This window comes from Galendromus occidentalis, unplaced genomic scaffold, assembly GCF_000255335.2.
Source record: "Galendromus occidentalis unplaced genomic scaffold, Mocc_1.1 scf7180000077530, whole genome shotgun sequence".
Taxonomy (NCBI): domain Eukaryota; kingdom Metazoa; phylum Arthropoda; class Arachnida; order Mesostigmata; family Phytoseiidae; genus Galendromus; species Galendromus occidentalis.
Genome location: NW_003805518.1, coordinates 998,862 through 1,022,386, shown reverse-complemented (window position 1 = coordinate 1,022,386; position 23,525 = coordinate 998,862). Strand labels below are relative to the sequence as shown.

The 23,525-nt window shown below is 52.2% G+C and overlaps 3 protein-coding genes across 3 annotated transcripts; 1 reads left to right on the top strand and 2 right to left on the bottom strand.

Annotated features, from left to right (window-relative positions):
• Nucleotides 1-501: 501 nt before the first annotated feature.
• Nucleotides 502-12,921, bottom strand: LOC100904059 (transcription factor Sp8). The gene is made up of 4 exons (XM_003748293.3): nt 12,864-12,921; nt 2,312-2,670; nt 1,938-2,194; nt 502-1,778 (listed from the first exon to the last, which is right to left on the bottom strand). Exons 1-4 carry the CDS (start codon nt 12,919-12,921, stop codon nt 1,724-1,726), a joined length of 729 nt encoding a protein of 242 aa, XP_003748341.2. The 3' UTR covers nt 502-1,723.
• A 1,038-nt stretch (nt 12,922-13,959) lies between these two features.
• LOC100903860 (uncharacterized) lies at nt 13,960-18,572 on the top strand. Its single transcript, XM_003748374.1, has 12 exons — nt 13,960-14,147; nt 15,014-15,140; nt 15,303-15,459; nt 15,553-15,790; nt 15,983-16,202; nt 16,348-16,566; nt 16,667-16,774; nt 16,881-17,030; nt 17,161-17,382; nt 17,519-17,901; nt 18,066-18,230; nt 18,347-18,572. The coding sequence occupies exons 2-12, from the start codon at nt 15,063-15,065 to the stop codon at nt 18,570-18,572; spliced, it is 2,166 nt and encodes a 721-aa protein (XP_003748422.1). The 5' UTR covers nt 13,960-14,147; nt 15,014-15,062.
• Nucleotides 18,573-19,742: 1,170 nt separating this feature from the next.
• LOC100903910 (uncharacterized) lies at nt 19,743-21,369 on the bottom strand. The gene is made up of 5 exons (XM_018641409.1): nt 21,153-21,369; nt 20,764-21,071; nt 20,394-20,582; nt 20,201-20,261; nt 19,743-20,113 (listed from the first exon to the last, which is right to left on the bottom strand). The coding sequence occupies exons 2-5, from the start codon at nt 21,010-21,012 to the stop codon at nt 19,983-19,985; spliced, it is 630 nt and encodes a 209-aa protein (XP_018496925.1). The 5' UTR covers nt 21,013-21,071; nt 21,153-21,369; the 3' UTR covers nt 19,743-19,982.
• Between the last annotated feature and the right edge of the window lie 2,156 nt (nt 21,370-23,525).

The window sequence follows — 23,525 nt, the reverse complement described above, 5'->3', positions numbered from 1 at the left end:
AATGAGGATCTGCATGCCGATGCATCTCGTGAGGGCGCTTCTCCCGAGCAGTCTCGATCGGGGAATCGTTTCCGGATTCTGCTTAGGGGAAGCCTACGGGGAACTAGCTGCTCTAAGAAAGGATCACCCGAAATGCACCGGGATCATCGCGCTCCTGTTTGTATCTTTGGGAAGCTTCTACAGGGAATAGAATATTGATCAATATTCTGCTCATGATATTGGCTCTCAGGCTCGCCCCGTATTCATCAACTGAGTATATGATATCACTGCGGCGGAAATCAAGAGCTATATCACCCCGCAATCGATTTCTACTTCTCCGGAAATCTGCGATCTCGGGAATATCCCTGCTAACGAGAAATTTCTTCCCTGCAGAGGCCGAGCATCCCCATCCATGGGTCGATAATACGAAGGTTTGGCATATGTACTTTTGATAGCCTGTCAATATAAATATCCTTTCGAGGTGGGGCCGACTTTGCTGAAGAACTGCGCCAATTCGTCGTCTTTAATTATTATTATCCGTCTCGCTTTATTATTGTAGTCGTCTGTTACTCGTGCTCCTTAATTACATGTTTCAAAGTCGCCTCTGCTGCAAACGTTTCACTCATGTCGAGACTTCTTCGTAACAGCAGTCGTTATGGTTAAAAACATTCATGCCTGTAGTAGAGGATTAGGACTGGTGTTCGAATGCCGTCGGAAAAATAGGCACCGATCCCGGCAGCCCCCTATGGCACTGTCCACTCTGGTCGAGAAAAATGAGATCATCGCTGTTTTCGTTCGTTCGCTAGCTCGAATGCTCGCTTCTACCTATAATACGAAATAGTTTGGCACACTCCTTGTGGAGTTCGCTTATCTGCCAACATCGAGCAGCCAGAGCACAAGGGATCTGAGCTGCTTATTGAGATCATGTTGCCGGAGGAAAACCATCTTTGGATATCGACTCTGCTTTACATGCGGTACTTTTTTCCCTGCGGTTATTTTCCTTCCTCGTACTCGTCCGAGACAAGCTATTGCCCCCCAAAAGTTCGCTTCGCCTAAACGTACACCCTGCTTCAGAACTCGGGGTCCTAGCTCCTTGTCTCTCGTAAGAGACAACGGTGTAGAGGTTCCTTCCTTCTACCTCTTGTCGCCCTACGAAGGACACCTTTGATATTTGTACTTTCCACTGTGTGTAAAACGGCTCCGATTTACTCGGAACTCCAAGCCCCATCTCTCCGCGATTGTTGTGCTAGCCGTGGCCTGTTCTATCGCACAATTATCGGAGCATTGACCAAAATAGGTCGCAGCCCGAGCGGCTCCGGGTGATGGTTGATGAACAATAGAAAAATAGTTTGAGCAATCGGTTCTCATTGCTACCACGACTTTGATTCGGTACGACGACACAATCGATGAGGTAGAGAACTATGTTGCTGGAAATGTTTGACAGCAGAAGACTCCGGTAGAAAATATAGACTTTGCAAAGATAACTTTGAGCAAGGACGGTGTGTATCTGACAAAGGGTGCTTTTGATGCTCTCCATCGGTTTACCTCTAATCATTCGCAGTGGATACCCATGCGAACGCGCTCGTTTCTTCTCCTTCATTCGCCCGACTGCGGGACTCCTGATGCGGATTTTCGGTGTTGTCGATTCCGGCTTGAGCGGAATTTCTCGCTCCAAACCGCGAGAGGGGCTCGACGGCTGAAAGATCGTGGCACAGCTCGTCGAAGACCCTATCCCAGAAGTCACTTATGAAGATTCGTTCGCCGATGACAGACTCAGAGGAGGTGATTCCACGGGGACTCTGCGCAGGAGAAAAAAATTAAGAATTTCGAAACTCAGAGAAACAAGCTTTTTAGCCGGGGTCCACTTGTATCAGAATTATGGTGGAATTCGGGCGAATTGTGATACTTCAGGAATATTCCTCAAGGCGTTGAATTACGGGACGTCTCCGGAAACTCACCTGTCGTGCCCGTTCTCGGGTTCCGGTTCGGCCTCCCCTTCATTGTCGGAAATGATGTTGCCGATCATGTTGAAGGTGTTGAGTTGTGTCTGAAGTCCCTCGAGTCTCCCCATGGTTCTGAGTTTCTCCATGAAACGAACCACTTCCCGCTCCGCGACTGGCAGAGATGCGATCGCCTCTGAAGACGGTCCGGGATGCTCGGGCGAGGACGCGGAGGACGGAGAATTCGTTCGCTCTGCAGGGCGTTCGTTTGAGCCCTGGGACAAAGGAATTACGGTCAATCCCCGGGAGCGGCATCCTTCACTCATCCCAGATACGGAATCTTCAGATTTCCTACAGATCGTGCGCGAAAAATGACGGACAAGTCGACTTACGTAAACCGTGAGAATGTGGCGGGCGGACTTCAAGTGATCTCGGAGTTTGTCTTTGCGGGTGAACGATTTACTACAGGCCACGCAGTCGTATGTCTCTCTGTCCGCGAAATGCCGCTTCATGTGCCGTTTCATCGTCGACCGGTCAAAGAAGGTTTTGAAGCAACAGGGGCAGGCAGAAGCTTTCATTGGACCTCCTGACGATCCTCCAGACTGGGGGGAGTCCGGCTGAGGAACTTGGTAATACGCACGTGCAGATGAAGCCGCGGCCGGAACAAGTGCTGAAACTCCGGGCTTGGCAATCAAGAGAGATCCAGTCACGACTGTCGGTGAGGGAGTTCCGTTGACAGCACGAGCCAGTACTGATATGGAATGAAAAAAAAAAAGTTAGGCCATCGTCCAAATGAACAGCCGAACAGTCACGATCTCGACAGGGAGAGGAAATGGACAGAATAAGCGACAGAGAGAAGAAGAAGAAGTTCGACGGCAGCGTCCGGACAGAAGCTCGCGAGATAATTTATTCTTATCGAAGCGTCGATTATTATCCCGCCGAAGGAGAAAACTCCTCCTCGCGGACATGAGGTTCCCCATATCTGGGATCAATTGCCTTTCCTTCAGCCGGCGTTCTCTCGTTCCCTGGAAGAAGAAGCGATATCAGTTCTCCGACTTTCCCTTGTCGAATCTCGCCTACGGATTAATCTGTGAGGGGCTCTCCAATCGTAGTGCAGTTCCGTAAGGGCTCAACTCTGGATCCCTCGGCTGCCGATTCGCGGACGTGAATGATATCCATCAACACTTTCCGTGTGATAGCGAGAAATTGTTCACCTGGAAACGAAATGAGGGCAAACTTAGTACGGCTCCTCCTCCTCTCTCTCGCGTCCAGAGCTCACGACTCGGGCCTGATACAGCGGAGCTCCATGATCCGGTACTATCTGACCACCGGCTGTTGCCAAAGATCGCATTTCCGAAGCGTGAAGAATTGATCAACCACGTCCTAATCATGAGCAAGTAGAGCGTGACCCGGTCGGTCGATGAATCCTTCTTTCCTCAATCGAAGATTCGGATCCACGTCACTCATCGACATAGCGCAAATCGAATCGCGCGAAGGCGGAGAGCTCCAAGGGAGGACCGACCAACATGCTCTTCTCGATCGCATACCGCCAAGTCTACTAGTAGCTCAATCTTATTTGTCAAACACGGTCGCGTCGAACATACGATCTCCGATGATCCTTTCTCTGACCTTCACCGAAGACAATTAGGACTTGTGTCAGACAGTGAATCACACCGGGAATCCCCGATGCGGCAACGGAAAGAAACGCGTCGCCCTGTGTAGAGCCACGCGGTCAGTCAGACAGAATGGCTGCTAGGCAAGCGGGCAGGCAGGCAGGCAGAGCCAGACAGAGTCCAGACAAAAGAGGCCCCTAACAGCAACACACCACCAGCGGCACCTCCTATATAGCGGCTGAAGGAGAGACGGCCAATAGATATATGGACATACCGACCGACCGACGCAGACACGCTAACCAACCGGCGGACAGACGGACAGACAGAGCGACCGACTCACCGACCAACTAGTCAACCAGCCAGGCAAAAGCTACAAGGCCCCAATCTTTGGTTACGAGCTTGCGTTCTGCCTCTTAAAAACAAATGACTGACTGAGTGCCTGCCTTCCCTACTGAGAAAAGTCGCCTACGAGTCCCACCCGAAGCCGAAATGTCTCCTTTTGTGTCTCTGGTCGCTTTCCGCTCTGCCCTTGACTTTGCTTACCAAAGCCCCTGACCTTCAGAGCCGATCCGCGCGGAACTCTCTCCGAATTGTGGGATTCCGAGCCGCGGGCGAGAGATATCTCGATCTCGAGGAAAAATGTCCAGGATAAACGGGCACCGAGGGAGGGAGTTCCGTGACCAGTTTTGCAGGACTACGGCTTCTCCTTTCTGATTTGTAGATGGAGCAATTGGCCTCGATTCGAAACTTGACCAGTAGCTACAGTCCGAAGCTCCGGCCGCTCGTTTCGGATCGTTATCAGACAATGTGTGCGAACGCACACGCTCGCACGCACTGTCAGACTCGTTTGCAAAGCAAGCTGCTTGAGGACGAAGTGCGAATGATTGCAAGACCCTCCCACCCCTTCGCCGATTCATTGCTGTTGGTCGGACGCCGACTCTGTACCCTACATATGGCCATTTAGGGACGCGGGCTCCCCGCTCGCTCCCAGCTCGGTGGTCCCTGCTCGGTGGGTCGGTCGGTCGGTCCGTCGGTCGGTCCGTCGAGGAGTCCGAGCGAGTCTAGTCGGTCTGGCCGGATCGGTGGGGCTCAGCAAACTCCGGCCCAGACTAGCCCAGCGCAGTCTGGCCGGGTGGCTGGCTGGGCGGCTGGCTGGCTGGCTCAGCCTAGCCCACCCTGGCTCAACACTCTGTCTTTCCTCTCTTCTTTTTGCCTGCTTGCTAGGCTGGCCGATTCGACGACGATGCTTTCGCCGCCGCCGCCGCCGACTCTGCTGCAACTGCTGCTGCTGCTGCCGCCGCCGCCTATATCCCCAGACAGCGTGTCTGCTTGCTCCCCAACTCCCCCAAGGATAAGGGTACGCGGACCCCTTGGGTTAAATGGCGCGGGGACCCGGCTCTCTCTCTTCGTAGAATCCTAGCATCGCTCCTTCGCTTCCCGACTGAACGGATGTTTGATGGTTTTCTGTTTTCAGAGCTGAATGCCCTCGACACACGGTTGCTCCGGGATGCCCGCCCGCCCGCCAGCCTCTCGAGCATTCGAAGGACCGACCGCCCGCCCGCCGCCCGCTCGCACCCGCCCGGTGCTCCGGAAGAGCTACCGTGGCGCGTACCTCACAAAGTCGCGGAAGAATTCTGCTTCTGCTCTTGAGAGAAGCTTTTACTCGACCGTGGAGCCGGGTACCCAAGAAACGGACTTGGTTAATAAAACCCAACCAGTCACAGCAGGAGGAAATCGTTGCCAATCCGAAGACTTTTCGATAAGCGGAGGAAAAAAATATGTCAAGTACCGGTGGTGGGCTCAAAGATTCCAAAGTCCCAAGATCTGAATTCCAGCATCGAGAAAGATGCGAGGCAAAAAGTCCCGATCTCGACCGAGATGCCGACCGCCCCTGTCAACCACCGACTAACACCTTGCACTTCGCGCGAATCATGTTTCTCATCTAGTCACATGAATGTGACATCGATTTCTTGAAACACTTGCATTCAAAATCGCCTTCCTGAAACTCACTTGGAATCGCAGCTGTGCTCCGAGCAGTGACGCCTTGTGGGTTGAGGGCTAGGCGCTTGTTCAGCCCCAAGGCCCGCTAGCTCCTCCAGCGATGATGACTCACGTGTGTGTATGAGGAGCGCATACTAAGAGTTGCATTGCACACGGGTACATTTGTTCACCGATGGAGTTTCGGAGAGCGACGAATTGAACTGACTAGACTCACAACCGAAGATACGAGCGCTTTTGGCAGTTGTCACGCGTCACAAACGCCGGGCGGACGGTCACGGAGTACTTCTTCACACACACCGCCTCATAACGGAGCTGAACTCACTCGGGGCTTGTCGCACATTTCCATCGTCGGCCGCGTGTTCGTGGACGAAGACGACGACGCTTGTTGCCACTAAACGTTTGTGAGCTCGATGAATTTAAGTGACGCTGCTCTCGGCGTCGCCGATGGGCCCCCGTTGGTAGTTGACGAGAGCGGAGGAGTTTGCTGGCTGCATGTCTAACTGGCAGCCAGCCTGTTAGGCATCCAGGCAGGCTACTACTGCTTGTGATCGTCGGATGGATGATGTCGGAGCTGGCTGGCTGGCTGGCTGTCGGACTGGCTGACTATGGTGGCTGTGAGCGAGCCCAGCGACCCCTAAGGCCGGGCTAGACATCCTCGAGAAGAGAGTAGAGCGACATTGAACAAATTCAGCTTCTGGCTTCTCGAGCTCTCGCTTCGACGAAAGTGATTTCAAGTCGATACGGTCGAGCTTATTAAACCTCCTGAACGGCCGGCGGCACCATCGACTCCTCTCCCAATTTTCTCGGGCTCTCGCGAAGAGGATGCACCCCCGGCATCGCGGGTCGGAGTTTTCGCAGCATTCCTCGATACTTCGCGATGGGGTTATTCTTCGGTCGCGTCGGCTTGGATACTGGTCGGGTAGAGGGAAAACCGAGTTTCCGAACGAGAACCTCCCATCAGGTAATACTCTGTGGGCATCGGGCCGCTGTCTATGTTTGGTTTCAAGGGTGACATGAAGTACTGAGGCGCGAGGGGTACATGCTCGCTGCACACTAACAAAGCCTCAACGGGGGTTGTGCTTGGTCGGGGTCCCTCTCTGCCTAGGCAGCCAGGCAGGCAGCCAGGCCGACAGAGCCCGCAGCGCCCGACTGCCATGCTATGCGAAGCTGACCGAGCAGGCGAGTCGCCACGGTATGTGTGTGCTGGAATTAGGACTCCAGACTTACACCTCTCTCAGCATTTTTCCTTTCGCGGGAGGGACGAGGTGCGAGTCCCCTGCTCCGACTCATTGATGCTTCGATAACATCCAATCTGTAGCTGCCGGTGTTGTCCTTCTGCATGAGAATTCTCCGATCGTTCCAATACTGAGAATTGCACGGTTTCATCTCCCTTCGGCTTCATATACCGTCCGGAGAATACTCGGAAACTCATGTTGTCGCTCTGAAGTTCCAGATGACATTCCTTGCGTTGACACATGCGTCTCAGAATTTTGCACGTATAGCAACCGATGTAACACCTTGAGCCAATTGATGCTGTCTTCGATTCCGACGGTCAGAGGGCGATCGAAAGGAGTCTGCGCATTCGTACTCTTGATTGCGATCTCATGTCCGGCCGAGGGGGCTCCAGATCGGGGATGAGGTACGGGGACGGGGGGCTTGAGCGCGGGCTCTATGGAGCGGCGAAGACTGAGACCCACGATTCCTTTGCGGTGAATTCATCGCCGTCCAGAATCCTGCTAGATAATAGATATGTGAGAAAAACGCTCAGCCCTTGATCATGGTCTCGGGAATCTCTCCTCCATGGAACCTCGAAAATCGTTTAGACACCCACGACCCACGATATTTTGAGATTTGACCAGTCGCGTTTTCTATTTGACAATAATGAAGATTTTTCGCGTCGCCAATTCAGTGAGAGCATAATAGCAAGGGTGGTGTGTTCTCATCCAGGACGCGGCGGAGAACCCGTGGGCAAAGTTCAGATATCACACGATGGCAAATGAGAGTGCAACGGTCGTATGAGATGAAAGCTCCGGCGAGCCTCTACGAAGAACCCTCCGGAAAATCGAGACTTGCCGAGGACGAAACTCAGGCAGCATGAGCTCAGAGACGCCCGCTATGTCCACAGACGTTGGGAACACAAACCAGGACCGGATTATCTCGGGAGCTCTTCCATGCAATGAGAAAAGTCATTCAGAGGACCCCCGGCGGGATGTTCCTGCGCCTAGAAGTCGCCAAGAAATTCTAGCCCCAGATGAGGCTAGGGCCATCGGAGGTGAATTCAATCTTTTTCCTCGAATGGACCCGATAACGAGAAAACTCGTTGTGTCTCGACTCATGCTGCAAGAAGCAGAACGCACTGCATCAACTCCGTGTTTAGACGAGAAAGCGACGATTTGCAGCTTAGCAATCGCAAGTGTGTGCCTCCTGATAATATATTTGCTCTACCATTTCGGGGTAATCGACCCCTTTCTTCTCCGGTTAGGCCTTCCGTCTTCGGGGGACAGGGGCGCCGCAACGTGATCTTAAAAGCACCTGGGTTTGTAGTCCAAACTGCTCCTCCTCTTTACGCTGAAGTCAACGCGGAATGCAGATGGTCGCACCTTATTCATAAGCGGCTCTGCCTAGTTTATCTTGAATATCGATGGGACCTGGCTTCGATTCACAAGCTTTCTCAATCACCCGACGAGAGGCTCTCGGAAATACGTCCCCAAAATGGAGAGTCCCTCTCCGGGCGAGGTAGAGCCAGGGCCCGGGGAACTCAGACTTCCCGGAGACTCACAAATGCGGAAGAGGTTTCGGATGATTGGCAATGAAATCGGGGCAAGAAGACCTTTTTCATTCTCGTGGTTTTCCTCTCCCTCGAGTTACTCTCGGAAAGCCCTCACAGGGTGACGCAGACGGGCAAACTTCTTTGAAATTTCGAAGATTTGCTCACCCACAGGCAGCCGCGTGATCTCGACGCGCTCTTCTTTTCACAATGGGCACATCAACAAGTCATCGACTATGACTTGTGACCGGGAAGCGACCCGTGTTCCAGCTGGTGGAATGTTGTCACGTCTGTGTCAGAAATGTCGGCACTCTGACTCGGTTTCCGTCTCAATCGAAGTTTTCGAAAAACGCGCCCCGCTTTCAGTCATCATTCGAACCGAATCACATGGCTGCGCCTGATTGGTGTATCAACGAGGCCCTGAGATAGAGGAGCACGTCGCGGCCGTCTTCTTCCTCGACACCAATTTGATATTTTCCTCTTCGCAGGAGGCTGTGCGATGCTCGATAGCCCTGCTCATTCCCTTTGTCCGTGTCGTCTTCGAACCCCGTGTGCGTCGATCCGCCGTGTCTGTGGCTCATTCGACTCTGCTGCGACACGCTCGTGTCCCTTTGTCTTAGCGGTAGAAAGAACTTGCTAGACATGGAGCTCGGCTTGCACAAGTCTCCGTCACGGCATATCCATGGACGCTTGTCCGCATGCAATGTTTAAGCTTGAGATCCATGTCACCCCGGAATCGCTTTGGGATCGTGCTGAAGAAATCCACCCGGACCGGCCCGCCTCCTCGGGGGTAGATCTGAAAGCGAAAGCGCAACAGGCTCACCCGGTCATCGTGGTCATCTCCGCGGGGCGGCGTCGTGTAATCAAGGCTGTGCGATTTCTAGCCCCTCAATTAACACCGTCCCGAGACTGTGATCTCTTTCTCTAGGGTGACCCGAGCTCACTACGCGAGTCTCGTAGCCGTCGATACGAAGAGGAGGGTTTCTCGCCTACTGGTACTTCTGCCATTCAGGAGAACAATTTCCCGACGAGGAGCGGACTTCTTCTTGGTGAGCTCCTGTGCGGAAAGCGCACAAGGGAAACGGACGCGAGCACTAAGCGATGAGGAATCCTCGATACACATAGAATCAGCATTGCATTTTTGATGTGACGACCTCCTTGACTACATCATGCCACATGATGACCGTCTGTAGTCATTTGGAATTCTTATTGATCTACTCGAAAAGCTTGAGCTCCCGAATCACTCACGCAGGGAACGCATGGTCCCGGGCCTCCTCACATACGTCGGGATCTCACGCGACCCTCCGGGGGATCCCTCTACATAGCTATACGTATCTTGAAATCAAACTTATCAATTACGACAGTAAATGAGCTGCTCTCGGGAGGGGGACATGAGGACGGAGGTTCTGGAGTCGATCTCTATTCCACACGAGATTTGTTGTCCACCAGGACTTTCCATTGGAGGTGTCTCGGTGGAGGTCTGTCCTCCGCGATCTCCCTACTCGATCTCGTGATTGCCGAAGTAGGCATGGGGATGGGAATCGTCTTACATTAGTGACTCATGATCACGCGCAAGACACCCGTGAGAAAATCTGATCTTGCTTGATCCGGATTCCTCCTTCGAGCCGAAGGAGCGAAGAAGCTTCAGTTCTGAGGCGGAAGCTCCGCCGCTCACAGGAGGATGCTGCGCTCAGGAAAGAGCGGAGAATTTCTGGAGCATGTGCACCAGCGACAGCCATCCTCGTGCTCATGATTAAGATCCCCATGATTACAACTTCCCGATTCGTGGTCTCGACAAACTTTGCGAATCTCTATCTCTGCCATGCACTCCACGCGGAACAGCGATGCTACTTTTTTCGTCTACAGTATCAGATAGGGGTGCGCACATAGAGCTCGCGAAGTTCCGAGCCGCTCCTGGTTGCAGCAAGGATCATTCGAGACTAAACCTCGCTTCTCATGGCTCGGCGTTCGAGGCTTACTAAGATTATGCCATGCAGACTTTATATCATCGATCCAGTATATCCTGATTCTAGAAGCCAGCGAAGTATCCGGGGTCAGGGGGCAACCAGGGCACGTGCCCCGGGCGCCGACATCAGGGAGGCGCAAAATCGAGATTTCTGTTCACACTAGCTGAGCGCGGAGTCGGAGGTTAGAATTGATTCTGATAGAGCGAAATTCAGAAAAAAACACAAGTGACACAAGAGCTATTTCCTTTCGTATTACGTACAGCCATCCTACATAATCTGGTCCGCTCGAATGGGGCGCAGTGTCTCCCAGAGAAATACTCTCTTTGTGACCCTCTAGACTCTAGATCCTCCTCGCCGTGTCTTAGCGCCAGACGGAATTCGCCATGGAGGGGGCGCATCCACGTCGTCTGCCCCGGGCGCAAAATGGGCTAGGTACGCCACTGCTAGAAGCTTTTCGGAATGGTTTGACAGCTCGGTAGAAGGCATCAAAATATGGGTGGGAGTAGGGCACAGCGCCTGCTCCACTTTGGCAATAGAGAGTCCGGCGGGATCTTGGAGGAACTATTCCCTCACCCTATTCCATCGTCTTCCCCGATGATTCCTTCGGGATATATTATAAGATTATGGAGACCTGAAATATGGAGACCTGAAATCGCGGTCCGATCAACAGTGATTTCGAACTCTTTCCTCCCATAGCGTCGAGGATCAACGCCTCGAGCCTGGCTTTGCTAGGATGCAGTAAGCATCGATCGTGAACTACGTCAACGTCGTCTCCATCATTCTCTGAGCATATCGTCGGCGTTGCGACCGTCTTGATCACGCGGGGAGATCAATCGCCCCCATAGAAAGTACGTTAGAAAACTCGTGGGTCATCGAGGACCATCATCAGTTCCTAGGCACGGGTCAAAACCTCGAAGAACCCGTGGGAGCGAGACCGGGAAACTTCGATGCAGTCCCCGATGGAATCCAGAGAACTGGAAAACGATTGGGTCTTCTACCTCAATATCATTGAAGTCTCTCCGGAGACGACTATTCGATCGTGCTGCGCGTCTTCCTTTGCTTTTCTGCGATTCCGTCAAGAGGTGAGGCTCTGACCGAACCGACGATGCGACGGTCGAACAATCGTTTGTATTGGAACGACGGAAGCTCGGCTTTAATCTTGAGCGTTGAGATGATTTGTGGAGACATCGAGCGGTAGTCGATGGGTCCATGAAGATCTGTATGATTTGGCAGGCTCGAAGCACAAAAAACCTCCCGACTCATGTAAGGTGAAATTGTTTGATTCGCGAAGCGATCACTCTGTGAATGATGCGTCTAAAACTTCGTGGGTCGGTGTCGGAGTTACCGCGGTCCTTCTCCGAGCTAATTGAGTGATCGAATCGATGAGGTCTACATCACATCCAGATCATAATTCTCTGAAAATATCTACCCTCGCCAGTCGGCTCTGGCTCAGTCAAGAATCAACCAGCCCCGAACGCTCGAGTGCGAAGCAGTTGCAATGTGGAGGCGACTCAAGGGACGCTCGATCCGGACCGGGGCTGCAACGACTGATTGAGTCGTAACAAATACGACCGAGCTCTCAAGGATCCCAACACTCTCTCGGTCACCTTCTAATTCTACCACAGAGGCTGCCTGTAGAGAAATGACGTCGATGCCCCTTCTCGAAGTTCTGACGCGGCTGCCCCCCGATTTCGAGTACGAGAAGAAGTGGCACTCAAGGTTCACAGCTCTCGAAGAGGAATTGGAATGAGCTTGCGGAGCCCCACCGACGTCTAGTTTCGATCTTCTACCGCGGGGAAGCTTGCCGCAAGGGGAAGGTGCCCGTAATATCTCGCCCCGCGGCAGAGCTCTTCTGTCGGCCTATTCGATTTTCAGTCTCCGTATTGACCTCGATCACCCCGAGCTCCGATTCGGGGTGGCTCCCTCACTTCTGACGGCCCCGGTCACCCTGATCGCGCGGTATGAATGGACGTGGAAGTCAATTACCCCGATGAATGAAAAAACTGCCGACTCTATTCCGCTTGTTTTTTATCCCAGTCGGAGGCCATCAGCTGCCGCTGCTGCCCCGTTTCACGTTCGCGGATGATCTGAGATCGAAACTATGTGCGTATTCTTGTCAAGCCGTCGTTATCTTGTCGCCTACTCGCGGAGCGGCTCGATGGAGATACTGAGCGAGTGAGCATTGAAATATCGGGTTATTAGCATTCAGATGCGAGATTAGCATAGTTGTCGAGGGGAGAACTGATTGCCGGACGGCGTGTTCCATCTTAGTCGGAACGATCGCTGGACGACGCTGGAAACATGATGAAAGGTTCCCCGCATACAAATTCCGTATCGATCGTTCCACTCCTCGCTTCCCAACATTCCCTGGGTTCCGCCAAGATTTTCCGAAAACCGTTCGAAAATCTTCGGAAACAAAGCCCATCAAGTCGGGCAGACCCCCAGCGTCGCGGCAGCGCCCACGAAACCTGCGCCTGGCGGCAGTGACCAAAACTCGGCGGCGTAGAAGGCCCGCATCGGAATGCTCGCGTCAGGACGCACAGGCCTGTACCGAAACCTTCTGTCGATTAGCTCACACACACCGAGTGAGCTTCACCATGCTGATACTGAGACATGTGGAAACTCGAAGTAGAGAGCAGATATGGTTTGCTCATGTCGATTAAGAGCGATTGCTCCGGGGGAGACACGGAAAAGGTTCCATTAACAGCCCTGTCCCCGGCCTCTATCACGACCCCCCACTTACAGAAAGCACGGCACGAAAAAATGGAATTCCTGAGGATCGGCAAGATGGTTGCTTGGCTTCGCGACATCGCGTTTCTGTGCTCCAGCTAACCAATGGCTCTCTGTCCGTGACTAGGTGACCAAGATTCCACGAGGTAGGAGTTCGGGCTCGTGTAGGCATGTCCACCGTATCTCCAGAGTTCGATGAAGTCAAGCGCAGATCTCCTCCTGGTGCTGAATTCCGACACTCGAGAACGAATTGGTCGCAGCAGTACATCTATGCCACAGAAATTCAACATGAATCATTGATCACTCGAGGACTCAGGGACCATGGAGATCAACAACTCGGAAGCCTCGCCATAAGCGAAGGCGCTTCATCACTGCTACACCCACGGTACTAGGTATAGCGGATCATCATAGACTGTCGGGCTGTCCAATCTGAGACGCCTATACGTTCAGGTCCATAGACTTATTGTTCGAATCTTCTGGCACGGGGCAGAAGACTCTCAGGGAAAGACGACCCGAAGCGAATCGCCAGCGGTCATTGGGCGGAATATTGCACAGTGACCTGCGACTCCCGGGGTTTGCGTTCTCCATCGGTTCTCGAAATCTCCGTCGCTCTGGACGGCCGATCGACGATAAGGTGCGATAAATTGAGTCTCCTTCTCGTCACGGGCGGTATTTCCCGCCGACCCAAGGACTCCAGCGGCCCATACGCGAGTACGGCCGCTGAGTATCCGACGTCGGAAGCCGAGCGAGCACCCGACAATGACGGTTAGGTATACGGGGGCACCAGCAACGACGCGCTCAATAGATAGCTGCCCGAGTTTCGAGCGCAACGCACAGGCGAAGCCTAAACTCCGTTAGAGCTTTTGAAAATCCCGCCGCGGCGGCGGAATCGTGCCGCCCGAGCGGTTTCGAAACCACTGAGGAACTCGCCGCTCCTCGTCTATCGTCGTCGGCAGCGGCGGCGGTGCGGTGTATCGAGCAAGCGACGACGACACCATCACCACCACCAGAGGAGAAACTACCTCACCAAACGCAAGCGTTCCGTTCGAAAAGTTTCCGGCTCGCCGCGACTTGCAGGAGCAGTTTTCCAGGCTCTCAATCGGATCCAAGAGACAACCAAAACTCCTGATCGAGGATCCTTTGTACTCAGGCAAGAAACTTTCTGAATTAGATTTTAGCCCTTTTCTGGTGAGGCGGCCAGCGGCAGCCGAGTTCGAGAGTGGTTTTCTGATATTCTGTGGGCCCTTTCAGTCTATCAAGACACTCGGTAGTAGCGAACGAACATCGTATGTAACTTTCTCCACTTTCCGGGGCAGAGTACTTACGGGAAATGCGTAGACGCAAACTTGGCCGAAACCTGTGTTTGTTCAAGAGGAACTCCTTCCCTCCCCGGCGGCCAGTAGGGAATAATTATGCGCTTGCGTCTCCGGTTGCCTGGTCGCGACGGATACTTGACAAAGTCCTCCTGAGCTCCGGGAACGACCGCGGGTCCACCATAGATCGTCGGCATGCCGCGAAGCAACACCAAACAACTTGTTGCATTCGCGTGCAACGCTCTGAAGGAGTGTAACTGCCCTCATACCTCAACATGACAAAATGGTGTAAACTTTGTTTTGGTGCTTCTCATATCGCATGGATACGAGGTTCTGAGTTAGATGTCCAGTACAAGCCTTCGTCATACTCCCGATTCCCACGAATGCGCTCGTGGATTCAGTTCCGCTCCGAAGCGTGCCCACGGAGAGCCTCCCGAGGAAAGTCACGGAGACAGAGGGTGGTTGTTTCTGTCTGGATCTATAAGCACGCCATGCTGTCCACCAAGTGGAATCTGGATGATCGCGAGAGTCTCGTTCTTTCTCGCGACTTCTCAGATTAAGGCAAATTTATTCCGGAGGCCTCTCTTGCAAGTCGAAGGTTTCTTCCTTCTGTGTTAAGCTCGGGGACACAGGTCTAGCGACCTTTCTCGGAGTCGAACCATACGCTGCCCATTTATTGAACGCATCGTTCTGCAATTTACAGGTACAATCATGACAAAGGGCCACGGCCTCAGACGCAGAGGATTCTGAGTATGTCTTGGAGTCCATTGGAGTTGAGTGAAACAACCAAGGAGCTCCTCTCGAAGTCTGCCATCGAAAAGCATCTCGTTGTGAGTATCCACCGACCCGCATTTCCTCTCGATGGATTTCTCCGCGGAAGCTTCGAATTCCTCGGCCAGACCGCCGGCTAGAGTTGCCGTGCGACTAGGTTTTGAGATCGCGAATCGCGAGAATGTCCTAAGATTCCCGTCTGCTCTCAATCGAAACCGTAGGTTCGCTTGGTCAAGCTTCCCCTGATGCCTTCCGACGCCGAGTGCATGGATCCCGAGCTCGAGACTGGAGGGCCCGATGATGAGCCCCCCAGCAAGAAGCAGAAGATCGTTCCATACAAACTCAAGGAGAGCGATAAGAAAATGGTCTACGACAGCGGTAGGTGCTGAAGTGATCGCAAGTTTGCCTGTCCCGTGAATAGTTGGTATGGAAGAGTCATGAACATTTTCGTAACTCCTTATTTCCTTCTAGGAACCGTCATCTACACTGAGGAATTCAAGAGGAGTGTCTGGGACTACCTGTGCATTCATTCCCTCGCCGACGGAGAAAAGCGCTATCCCGAAATCTCGCACTCGGTTCTGTACAAGTGGCGACGGAAGGCTTTAGAGGAACGAGGGGAATTCGTTCCTCAACGACATGTGGAGAGTAGGAAGAGTCTCCTGGCCGATCTCAAGAAGGAAAGAGTCGAGGTCGACGAGAGGGAACGAAGGTTTGTTGAGACGGAATCACTATGGTCACTATCGGACTCCTATAATCATAAAATCTTCCTGTATCCCTTGTCGAAATAAGAGAAAATCGGGAACAATATTCAGCCTTGGTTCGTGAAGGTCGACCGCCGCTCGATGAGGCATTTTCTTTGAACAACCGACGATCCCGAAGTCAAGAATCTTACTTCATCCAGGTATTCCGAACCGCCGAAAGTGCCGAAACTGAAGATATCTCTGAAAATGACGCAGCAACAGAAAGAAGAACCGAAAACGAAAGTTATCCACGCTTTGACCGACGACCTGAGTGTGGAGAAGAAGGTCAAAGTTGTCACCTTCGCCCTCCAAAACTCTACTCAGAAAGCAGCTGAGCATTATAATTTGAAACCGGGCGAGGTTCACAGCTATATGTCTCAGGTGCGAATAAGGCGCGACGAATCTGAGTCCTTCTGCTTAGCACAACCATGCGAAACGTCACTCTCCGAGATCAAAAGTCATGTAGTCGGAATTCGTCTTCCTGTTCACTTACGGACTTCGCGTTAAGGAACCGCTTATTCTCCAGAACGTTATCAGGCGCTTGGCCTTGGACAGAATAAGGAATCGAGTCACCAGAGGATCCAAGGGCGAGACGAAATCTCGCGAAGAGATCCTCGAGATCATCAACCTCGCAAGGAAAACTAACGTTGAACGAGCTGCCCGTCAGTACAGCGTCATGGAGGGCCAAGTATTGAAGTGGCTTCGGATGGGCGCTCCGTCGAGACCCGCGATCCAGTGTGAAAACGTACGTCCCGTGGAGGATCCGCGCAGCTAGTCTATTTCGATTTTACGGAATTCGTCGCGAGTTCAATCGCTCTTGCTTAAGATTTCTCCTCTGATCGCAGGGTTCGACCGACGGAAATACGCGCAACGATTTTGGAATCGACTTCCAAATGAAGGTCCTTGACCTGGCCAGGAAACAGAGCTTATCACGAGCTTGTAAAGTGTTTCAGGTAGGGTCCCCTCCTCTTGAGGGATGATTGCTGGCTTCACCGATACATTCCGGCGAGAGCGAGCCCCGCGGCAAGATTCTAACCGTGGGTGCATTGCCCTTTCCAGGTACAGCCAAGTATCGTCCAGGAATGGATGAAGAAATTCTTCCCTGAGGAAGAGGTCCACAAGGTCGTGAGCTACGATGAAGATGACCAAAGCCGTGTGATTCCGCGAGAAGTTAAGGCCGCGCCCGTCGATGCCGATGAGCTCGAGCAGGTAAGTTCTCGCTTAATGAGCTGCGCCTGCCCGAATTTTCCGACTTCTCTCGCATGAGCTAGCGGCATGAAGAATTGTCTTGTCGACCTCAGTGAGAAGAAGACACTGATCGGTATCGACACCCTTCCAGCTCCTCTATAAACATTTGCAAGAGCCCTCATCTCGTATTCGAGCACTCGATACAGGAGAAATGGGAATGGATACAATTGTCTCTATTCTCAAAGTGGCTCTTACGGCTGGCAGTAAGGTCGCTTCGATTCAGTTTAATATTCCGCGCACCACGATCGCAACTTGGATCACAAGGAACTCTCTAGAGGACCTCGTGAAAGGTTGCGTGAGGAGCAGTGTGACGGTGAGGAACCAAGCAAGGAACAGCTCGCATGTTTCCTTTTCATTTATCCTTTGCTCTATGTACGGGGAACCATCGCCCAGAGTGGAGGTTCCCAAACGAAAGCGAGATGTATCCTGAAATCGTAATCCCCTCCCAGGCGCGACGCAGCGACCCCACTCCGGCCCAGAAACAAACGCCCACCCTCCCAATGACGAACGGGAACACCTCACCGATCACGGAACGAAGCGCGCGAGCTTTTCAACGCAATCTTTCCTTAGAGAAGAGTCGAACTCCCAGTCCGACACCCGTGATGACGAATGGCGACGCCTTGGAAATGGACGAATTGCTCATGGACGCCAATAATAACGATAGTACAGTGACATCGAAAGAGGAGCCGAGCAATGCGAAGGTCGAGGAGCAAATCAACGGGACTGTGAGTTGCAAGAAGCAATTCAACGGAGATTCCGACGACAATTCAGCGTATGTCAAGCTTTCTGTCGATCAGATTGAAACAGCGAAAGAAATCGGAATATCCATGAGGTGAGTGAATTTCGGCGACGCAGAGGACACTTCAATCTTTGTGGACTCTTCTGGACGGAATTTTCCCGGACCAGCGAAAGGTTTCGGACCGAACTCGAGGGACGGGGACGAGGTTTCGCCTCACCATAGGCCGATGTCTAATGGAGCCTGTTTTTCCGATCTAGGTGTCTTTCTCGCTGGCTGGAATGCCGCAAACATTTTGTAAAGCTCCGAAAAAATAGACTTGCCGGTGCCAAGGGGGATAGCCTGAAAGAGATTCTCATGTTCAGATTGGAAGCTGTAGATTACGCTCAGAAGGAGGGACGGGTTTTCGCAGCCAGCGTTTTCAGGTAAGATGATATGGAGGTATTTCATTATCGGAATTCTTCCGCAAATCATGGAGTCCCCACCACGCAATGTGCTCCGACGCAGGATGTGTTCTAATTTAGTTCGCTCCGCTCCGCAGAGTTACCCTCGGTGAGCTCAATGAGTGGACCAACCGGCGCGACTCGTACATGAGAGCACTTTTGGGAGGATCCTCCGAGTCTCTGGCTCTTGTTGCACTGGATAAAGTTTCGGACCTTCTTTACGAAAACGAAGGCATTGCCCGAGCTCAGGCCATCGCGGAACGTTTGGGTCTGGACCTTAAATTAGCTAATCAGTTCATCCAGCAACTCTACGCCTCCATCTAGTTGAATCACTGCGTGCTGTATTTTGCTTCGAATCTCGAAGGACTTCATCGGGAAATCGCTACTGAGGCTACTCCATGAAATAGACATCCTCGAGCGGAAGCTTCACAAATGGGAGGGAAGAGAACGTAGGGGCAAAACCCTCCGGTCGACGAAAGACGACTGCAGCTCTCCTCAGAAGGAAACTTCCAGGTCTTGTACCGTATATTCCCGTTATATTCGCCGACAGCGGCACGGACCATGAACCCCCCTCCCTTTCCCCGGAGGCTTTGCTGATGCGCCACCATCGAGTCGGACATTCGTTGCTGATGCTCTGAATTTCTTTGCTCAGTTGCGCACGCCGCTCGTTTTGACGCGGTACTGAAGATTTTCTCCGAAAAGGCGTTGAGCTCAGTACCGAAATCCTTTCCGAATGTAGTGTTACTTGACGCGGATATTTACCTTAACGATCGGTATATATGTGACCTCAGCGACTTGTGATCGCTCGAACTTCATTAATATTTTAGTCGAGACGAGAGTCTCTTCCGACCCATCCCTCCTCGATCAGAGCGAGCACCGAATCACCATCATCCTCATCACCGTAATGTATAAATAGATTAACTTAGGAACAGATGCTTTTGCGCGGATGGAGGACATCGTTGACATCCGCAGCGATTGCGATTGTGGTAAGCTAGAGGCAGTCTGAAGATTGAATCAACTTGGTGGGATTTCGAGTTCCCACATATCTCAGTACAAACTTTTTACAGACTATATCCTAGCACAATTTATAAAATTTATCAAGGATTTTTGAAAATCGTTGAAGACACACCTGAGAGGTACAAGTTTTTCGGCCTTATACGAGCTCGTCCATACGCGAGCTATGAATTCGCGGGAGATCTTTCCCACGACGAACCGGAAGCGTATATTTTGCTACTTGCTGATAGTTACCCGAATCACGAGAAAGCGATTCAGTAGAATGACGGTCGCGACGAATCATACATAGCCGATGAATCATGAATAAAAGTCGATGTTCCGAGCGATCACCTGCTTCTTGTCTGTGCTGGAAGGTTCCGTCTGGAGCGAATCGATCGGCCCGTATATTTGTCAGAAAATTCAAGATAGGCAGATTCAAATTTCAGGGAGATACGATTTGAAATTCTGAAAGTCGAAGGATTTCAGCAGTATCAAGTCATGCTCTGCATCCGAACAATATTCCATCGAGTCGTCAATTTATTCTGGAATTCTGTCTGTCAACGAATTCTCTGCGGAAAACAATAGTTTCATAGATTCTCTGCGATCCTCGCGATATGTACCTTTTTCCTAGGGTAAGAGTCTGCTGTAGTCATCGACGAGGGCCATGATGAGGAGGATCATCTCAAGAATCACAATCTCCCTCGTTCGATCAATTAATTAAATTCGGCGAAGAGACATTATTCATAACTCCGGTGAGGGATTGTATCTCCTGAAGATGTTTATCATTCTCTTGAAGAACGGCCTTCGTGAAAGAGAGCTTCTTGATTGAGAAGGCGTCAGTTTGAGAACTTTGTGCGGTTGCTCCCCCGCCGCTGCAAAGCTCATCGCAATTAGCAGGGTAGCCATCGAAAAGGGAATTTCCCACAGATTGGCCCGATGGACTTAAATTCAAGACTCACAATCGGAACTTCGTTTGAGGTTTCTCGTCGGTGGTTCGATGGGTCCTATCGAACGTAGGCTCTGTAAGAGCGAGGATAGTCAGTTTGAAGCATAGGAAAGGGTGACGCTCCTCGCTTAGTCTCAAAAAGGGCTTGCTGACCGCACACTGAGTCCCTTCCCAATATTGACCCCGCTGGCGGGATACAAGTTTACCTCTTCGATCATTCGGAGATCGGCTTGCTTGGAGTGCCCATCTTCGCCAGGCCTGTACGGCTGTTTTTCCAATTGGCTCTTTGCGTCAACAAGCGCGGCGCGTAACTGCATCAAGGATTCTGCGTACTTTTGTCGCCAACATGTGCTCGAAGTACAATGAGAGTGCATTTGAAGCCATTCCTCATCCTCCTGGGTTTTTCGGAGAAAAAAAACAGGTCAGCGAAGAGAGTACTGGAAGCCCCGGTAAATCTTTCGGAGATCAGAAGTTCAGGGGAAACGTCACCTCACTTATCAATTATAATTATCATTACATATTAGGATTATTATGGATTCACACCGCGATATTTCATTCCCCAAGGAACCCGCGTACCTCGTCCTTCTCTGGAAGGATTCCGTTCCTGAGTTTGCATAGAAGCCTCTCGAGTTTGTCTACGTGAGCATCCGTGGCCTCCACTCTCCGTTCCAGCTCCTCCTTCTCTCTTCTCAAGGTATCCAAGAGTTCGTCCCGGGGGCTGGCCGCCAGACCTAGGTTCGTCATGAGACAATCTTCACGGTCTGTGGACGAGCTAACCGAATCGTCTTCCACGAGCGTGGGGAAACTCCAGTTCGTCTCACCCATCGCCGGGCTTCGAAATCGAGTTCACTCGAGCGGGATAAGGAATATCGCGAGAGCCTTTGCTGCAAATGAGCTACTTTGAGAAAAACCCGATGTATCCAAGAAGAAACAAAGGAAGGACATCAAACGGTCTAACACCGAACCTAGGAGACGTGACTGCGTCAATGAAACGACGATCGATGCTCCGGGTTTCGCGAATTTCGGGAAAGATCCGATTAGTGTCATGGGGACTGCTTGGTGCCACCGTATGGCGTACTTGGTCCGTATCCCATCGTGCTCGTCCATCCAAAGTTTGCGCTCGATCCTGTCTACATCCCGAACCAGCTCCAGGTAGCGTCCATGATTGATTAGTCTATGCCCGGAGCCAAGTTAGGATAGTAAATTTTCAACCCACCGAGCAGTCCTGCGAAAACGATCCTTCACATCGGTGAGCCGTAACTATCCGCACAACGTGCGCGTCGCGCTTCGATCATCAACACACAACATCACCGACTGAATTCGGCTGTTGCCACCAGGGGCGCGCACAGGTTTTTTTTTCGGGGGGGCAACTAGAGCTTTGGAGGGGCCAGACGACCAAAAATGATGACGCGCCTTCTCTCCATACTGTAGCATTGAAACCGAAGAGTGTGGGTAGGGGCCATGGCCCCCTTGCTCCCCCTGTGCGCGCCTCTGGTTGCCACCACGGAAATCATGTGAAGCACCCATCTGGAATCAACGTCCTCGCTTTCCTCTAGTCGGGGGCACTCCCTCCTGGACTTGAGAATTGGCTTATCCCGCCTGATCTTGCTCGAGTATATCTCGCCTGTATTCGAGGATCAGATGTCGAAGCTTGAGTTGTCTCATCGTCTGAGAGTCCAATGGGATCTAACCTATTCCCCCGCTCACGGCGAGTCATTTTCCTGATTAGCCAGGGGGAGCTTTCGCGGGCTCAGTCCCTTCATAATGGACAATGGTCCATTTCTAGAGTTGCAATTTCGGAGGGACACGCGGAGCCCGAACCACCTCCCGCAAACTAAATTGCCCACCCCTCCCGTCGGATTACTAATAGAGGAAGCCGGGGTCATGATCATCAGTGTGGGGAATGATTTCTGTCCGCCGCAAGGGATTATACCCAATTGACATGGGGATTCCGGGTGACAGCCGGGATTCGATGGGGAGCTTCCCGTGCGAAACTCGACGTTCCAGATCCGACATCGTTTCGAGATCCGACATCGTTTCGAGATCCCCCGCGATGTCCATGCCTCTTCCCGGATATCGATCGCCAGCCCGTAGTGGATTGACGAGCTCTGCTCGGTTTGAAATCGCGAAGTCACTGGCTTTCGCTCGGCTCTTCGCTCCTGAGCGGATCGTCAAGTATACGAAGGTCGAGTGGACAAGCCTCCTGCTCTGCTCTGCCTCGGATCATGAGCGCTCTGCATTCCTTCGTAGCTCATTCTTGCCATTGTATTCGCGACACGACAGCACTCACGCTTCATTTTGAACTTGAGAGCGATCGATACGAAACGGAGTGTCGGACGACGACGATGGCAATCGCCCGCGGTCGGCTCCGACTTCGGAGAAACTTCCTTAGCGTGTCTCTGATCCCTCCGAGGACGTCTCGATTCGACTCCGCACTAATGTTATCTGACCCGAGCTCGAGATCTTTGAAGAGACCCTCTAAGTTCTCGACCCTCATCGGTATGATTCGTCCTTCTCCTCATCCCTCTTTTCGATATGTCTGGAGCGCCAATTATGTGTTGGACCGATTTAATGGGGTGGATCGGTAGAGTCTCGTCATTCTTCTGCTTCCCTCGAGGAACTCCCTCTCATTCGATATTCAATGTTCCAGAGAGAAAATGCCTCGAGTGGAAGCCCCACAATCATGAGGGCAATGTCTATTGTTCGCTCCTGCGATAATCCACAATGGATCCAGACCTATTTTACTGCCTCTCGCGCGTCTGGGCGTTACTCTCGTAGTCATGACTTTTTCCTGGAAATCAGCGAGATCTTAAGCAGGCGCAGCAATAATAGAACTAGGAGATTGCCTCTCTGCGGACAATAGGCTCCAAGGCTAGACTGTTGACTTTTCCTCCCGGTTGATCCCTCCGTCTGATGACCGACTGGTCAAGGGTACCGACTGGTGACAGAAACTGAGTTACGTTGTGCGATGACAACTACATACAAGTACATATCACTGAGAGTACTGCGGGACGCGCGACCCCATCATTTGAGGGGAGACAAGCACGCTGTCCAGGAGACGAAGCATTGCCGAAGAGCCGGCAGGAATAGCCGGTAGAGAAAGGATCCACGATGCATGACCGGGGACACGACGATGTAAACGGAATCGACGGCTTCTCTGTGAGAATTCGTCGACCGTACTCGATTAAGGTCCTGCGGTCGGAGATCGACCCTCGGGTTTCCGGGTCAGTCGCGATTTCGGTCTGTGGCTCTAGATTTATCGACGCGAAATTCTCCGAAAGTCCGGAACTCTCGTTGATGCGGGGTGGTTCCCGATATCCATACGATTCCATCGAGAA

What these genes read in the sequence shown, in the direction of transcription:
- LOC100904059 (XM_003748293.3), bottom strand. Translation starts at nt 12,921, where the DNA reads ATGAGCAAACCATATCTGCTCTCTACTTCGAGTTTCCACATGTCTCAG. An exon ending in GCCACATTCTCACGGTTTAC is followed by an intron (nt 2,195 to 2,311) that starts GTAAGTCGACTT and finishes CCTTTGTCCCAG; the next exon opens with GGCTCAAACGAACGCCCTGC. An exon ending in CCCGAGAACGGGCACGACAG is followed by an intron (nt 1,779 to 1,937) that starts GTGAGTTTCCGG and finishes TCTCCTGCGCAG; the next exon opens with AGTCCCCGTGGAATCACCTC.
- LOC100903860 (XM_003748374.1), top strand. Translation starts at nt 15,063, where the DNA reads ATGTCTTGGAGTCCATTGGAGTTGAGTGAAACAACCAAGGAGCTCCTC. An exon ending in GAAAATGGTCTACGACAGCG is followed by an intron (nt 15,460 to 15,552) that starts GTAGGTGCTGAA and finishes ATTTCCTTCTAG; the next exon opens with GAACCGTCATCTACACTGAG. An exon ending in ATGCCGATGAGCTCGAGCAG is followed by an intron (nt 17,031 to 17,160) that starts GTAAGTTCTCGC and finishes ACACCCTTCCAG; the next exon opens with CTCCTCTATAAACATTTGCA.
- LOC100903910 (XM_018641409.1), bottom strand. Translation starts at nt 21,012, where the DNA reads ATGGGTGAGACGAACTGGAGTTTCCCCACGCTCGTGGAAGACGATTCG. An exon ending in ATCTCCGAATGATCGAAGAG is followed by an intron (nt 20,262 to 20,393) that starts GTAAACTTGTAT and finishes TCGCTCTTACAG; the next exon opens with AGCCTACGTTCGATAGGACC. An exon ending in CCTCAAACGAAGTTCCGATT is followed by an intron (nt 20,114 to 20,200) that starts GTGAGTCTTGAA and finishes TGAGCTTTGCAG; the next exon opens with CGGCGGGGGAGCAACCGCAC.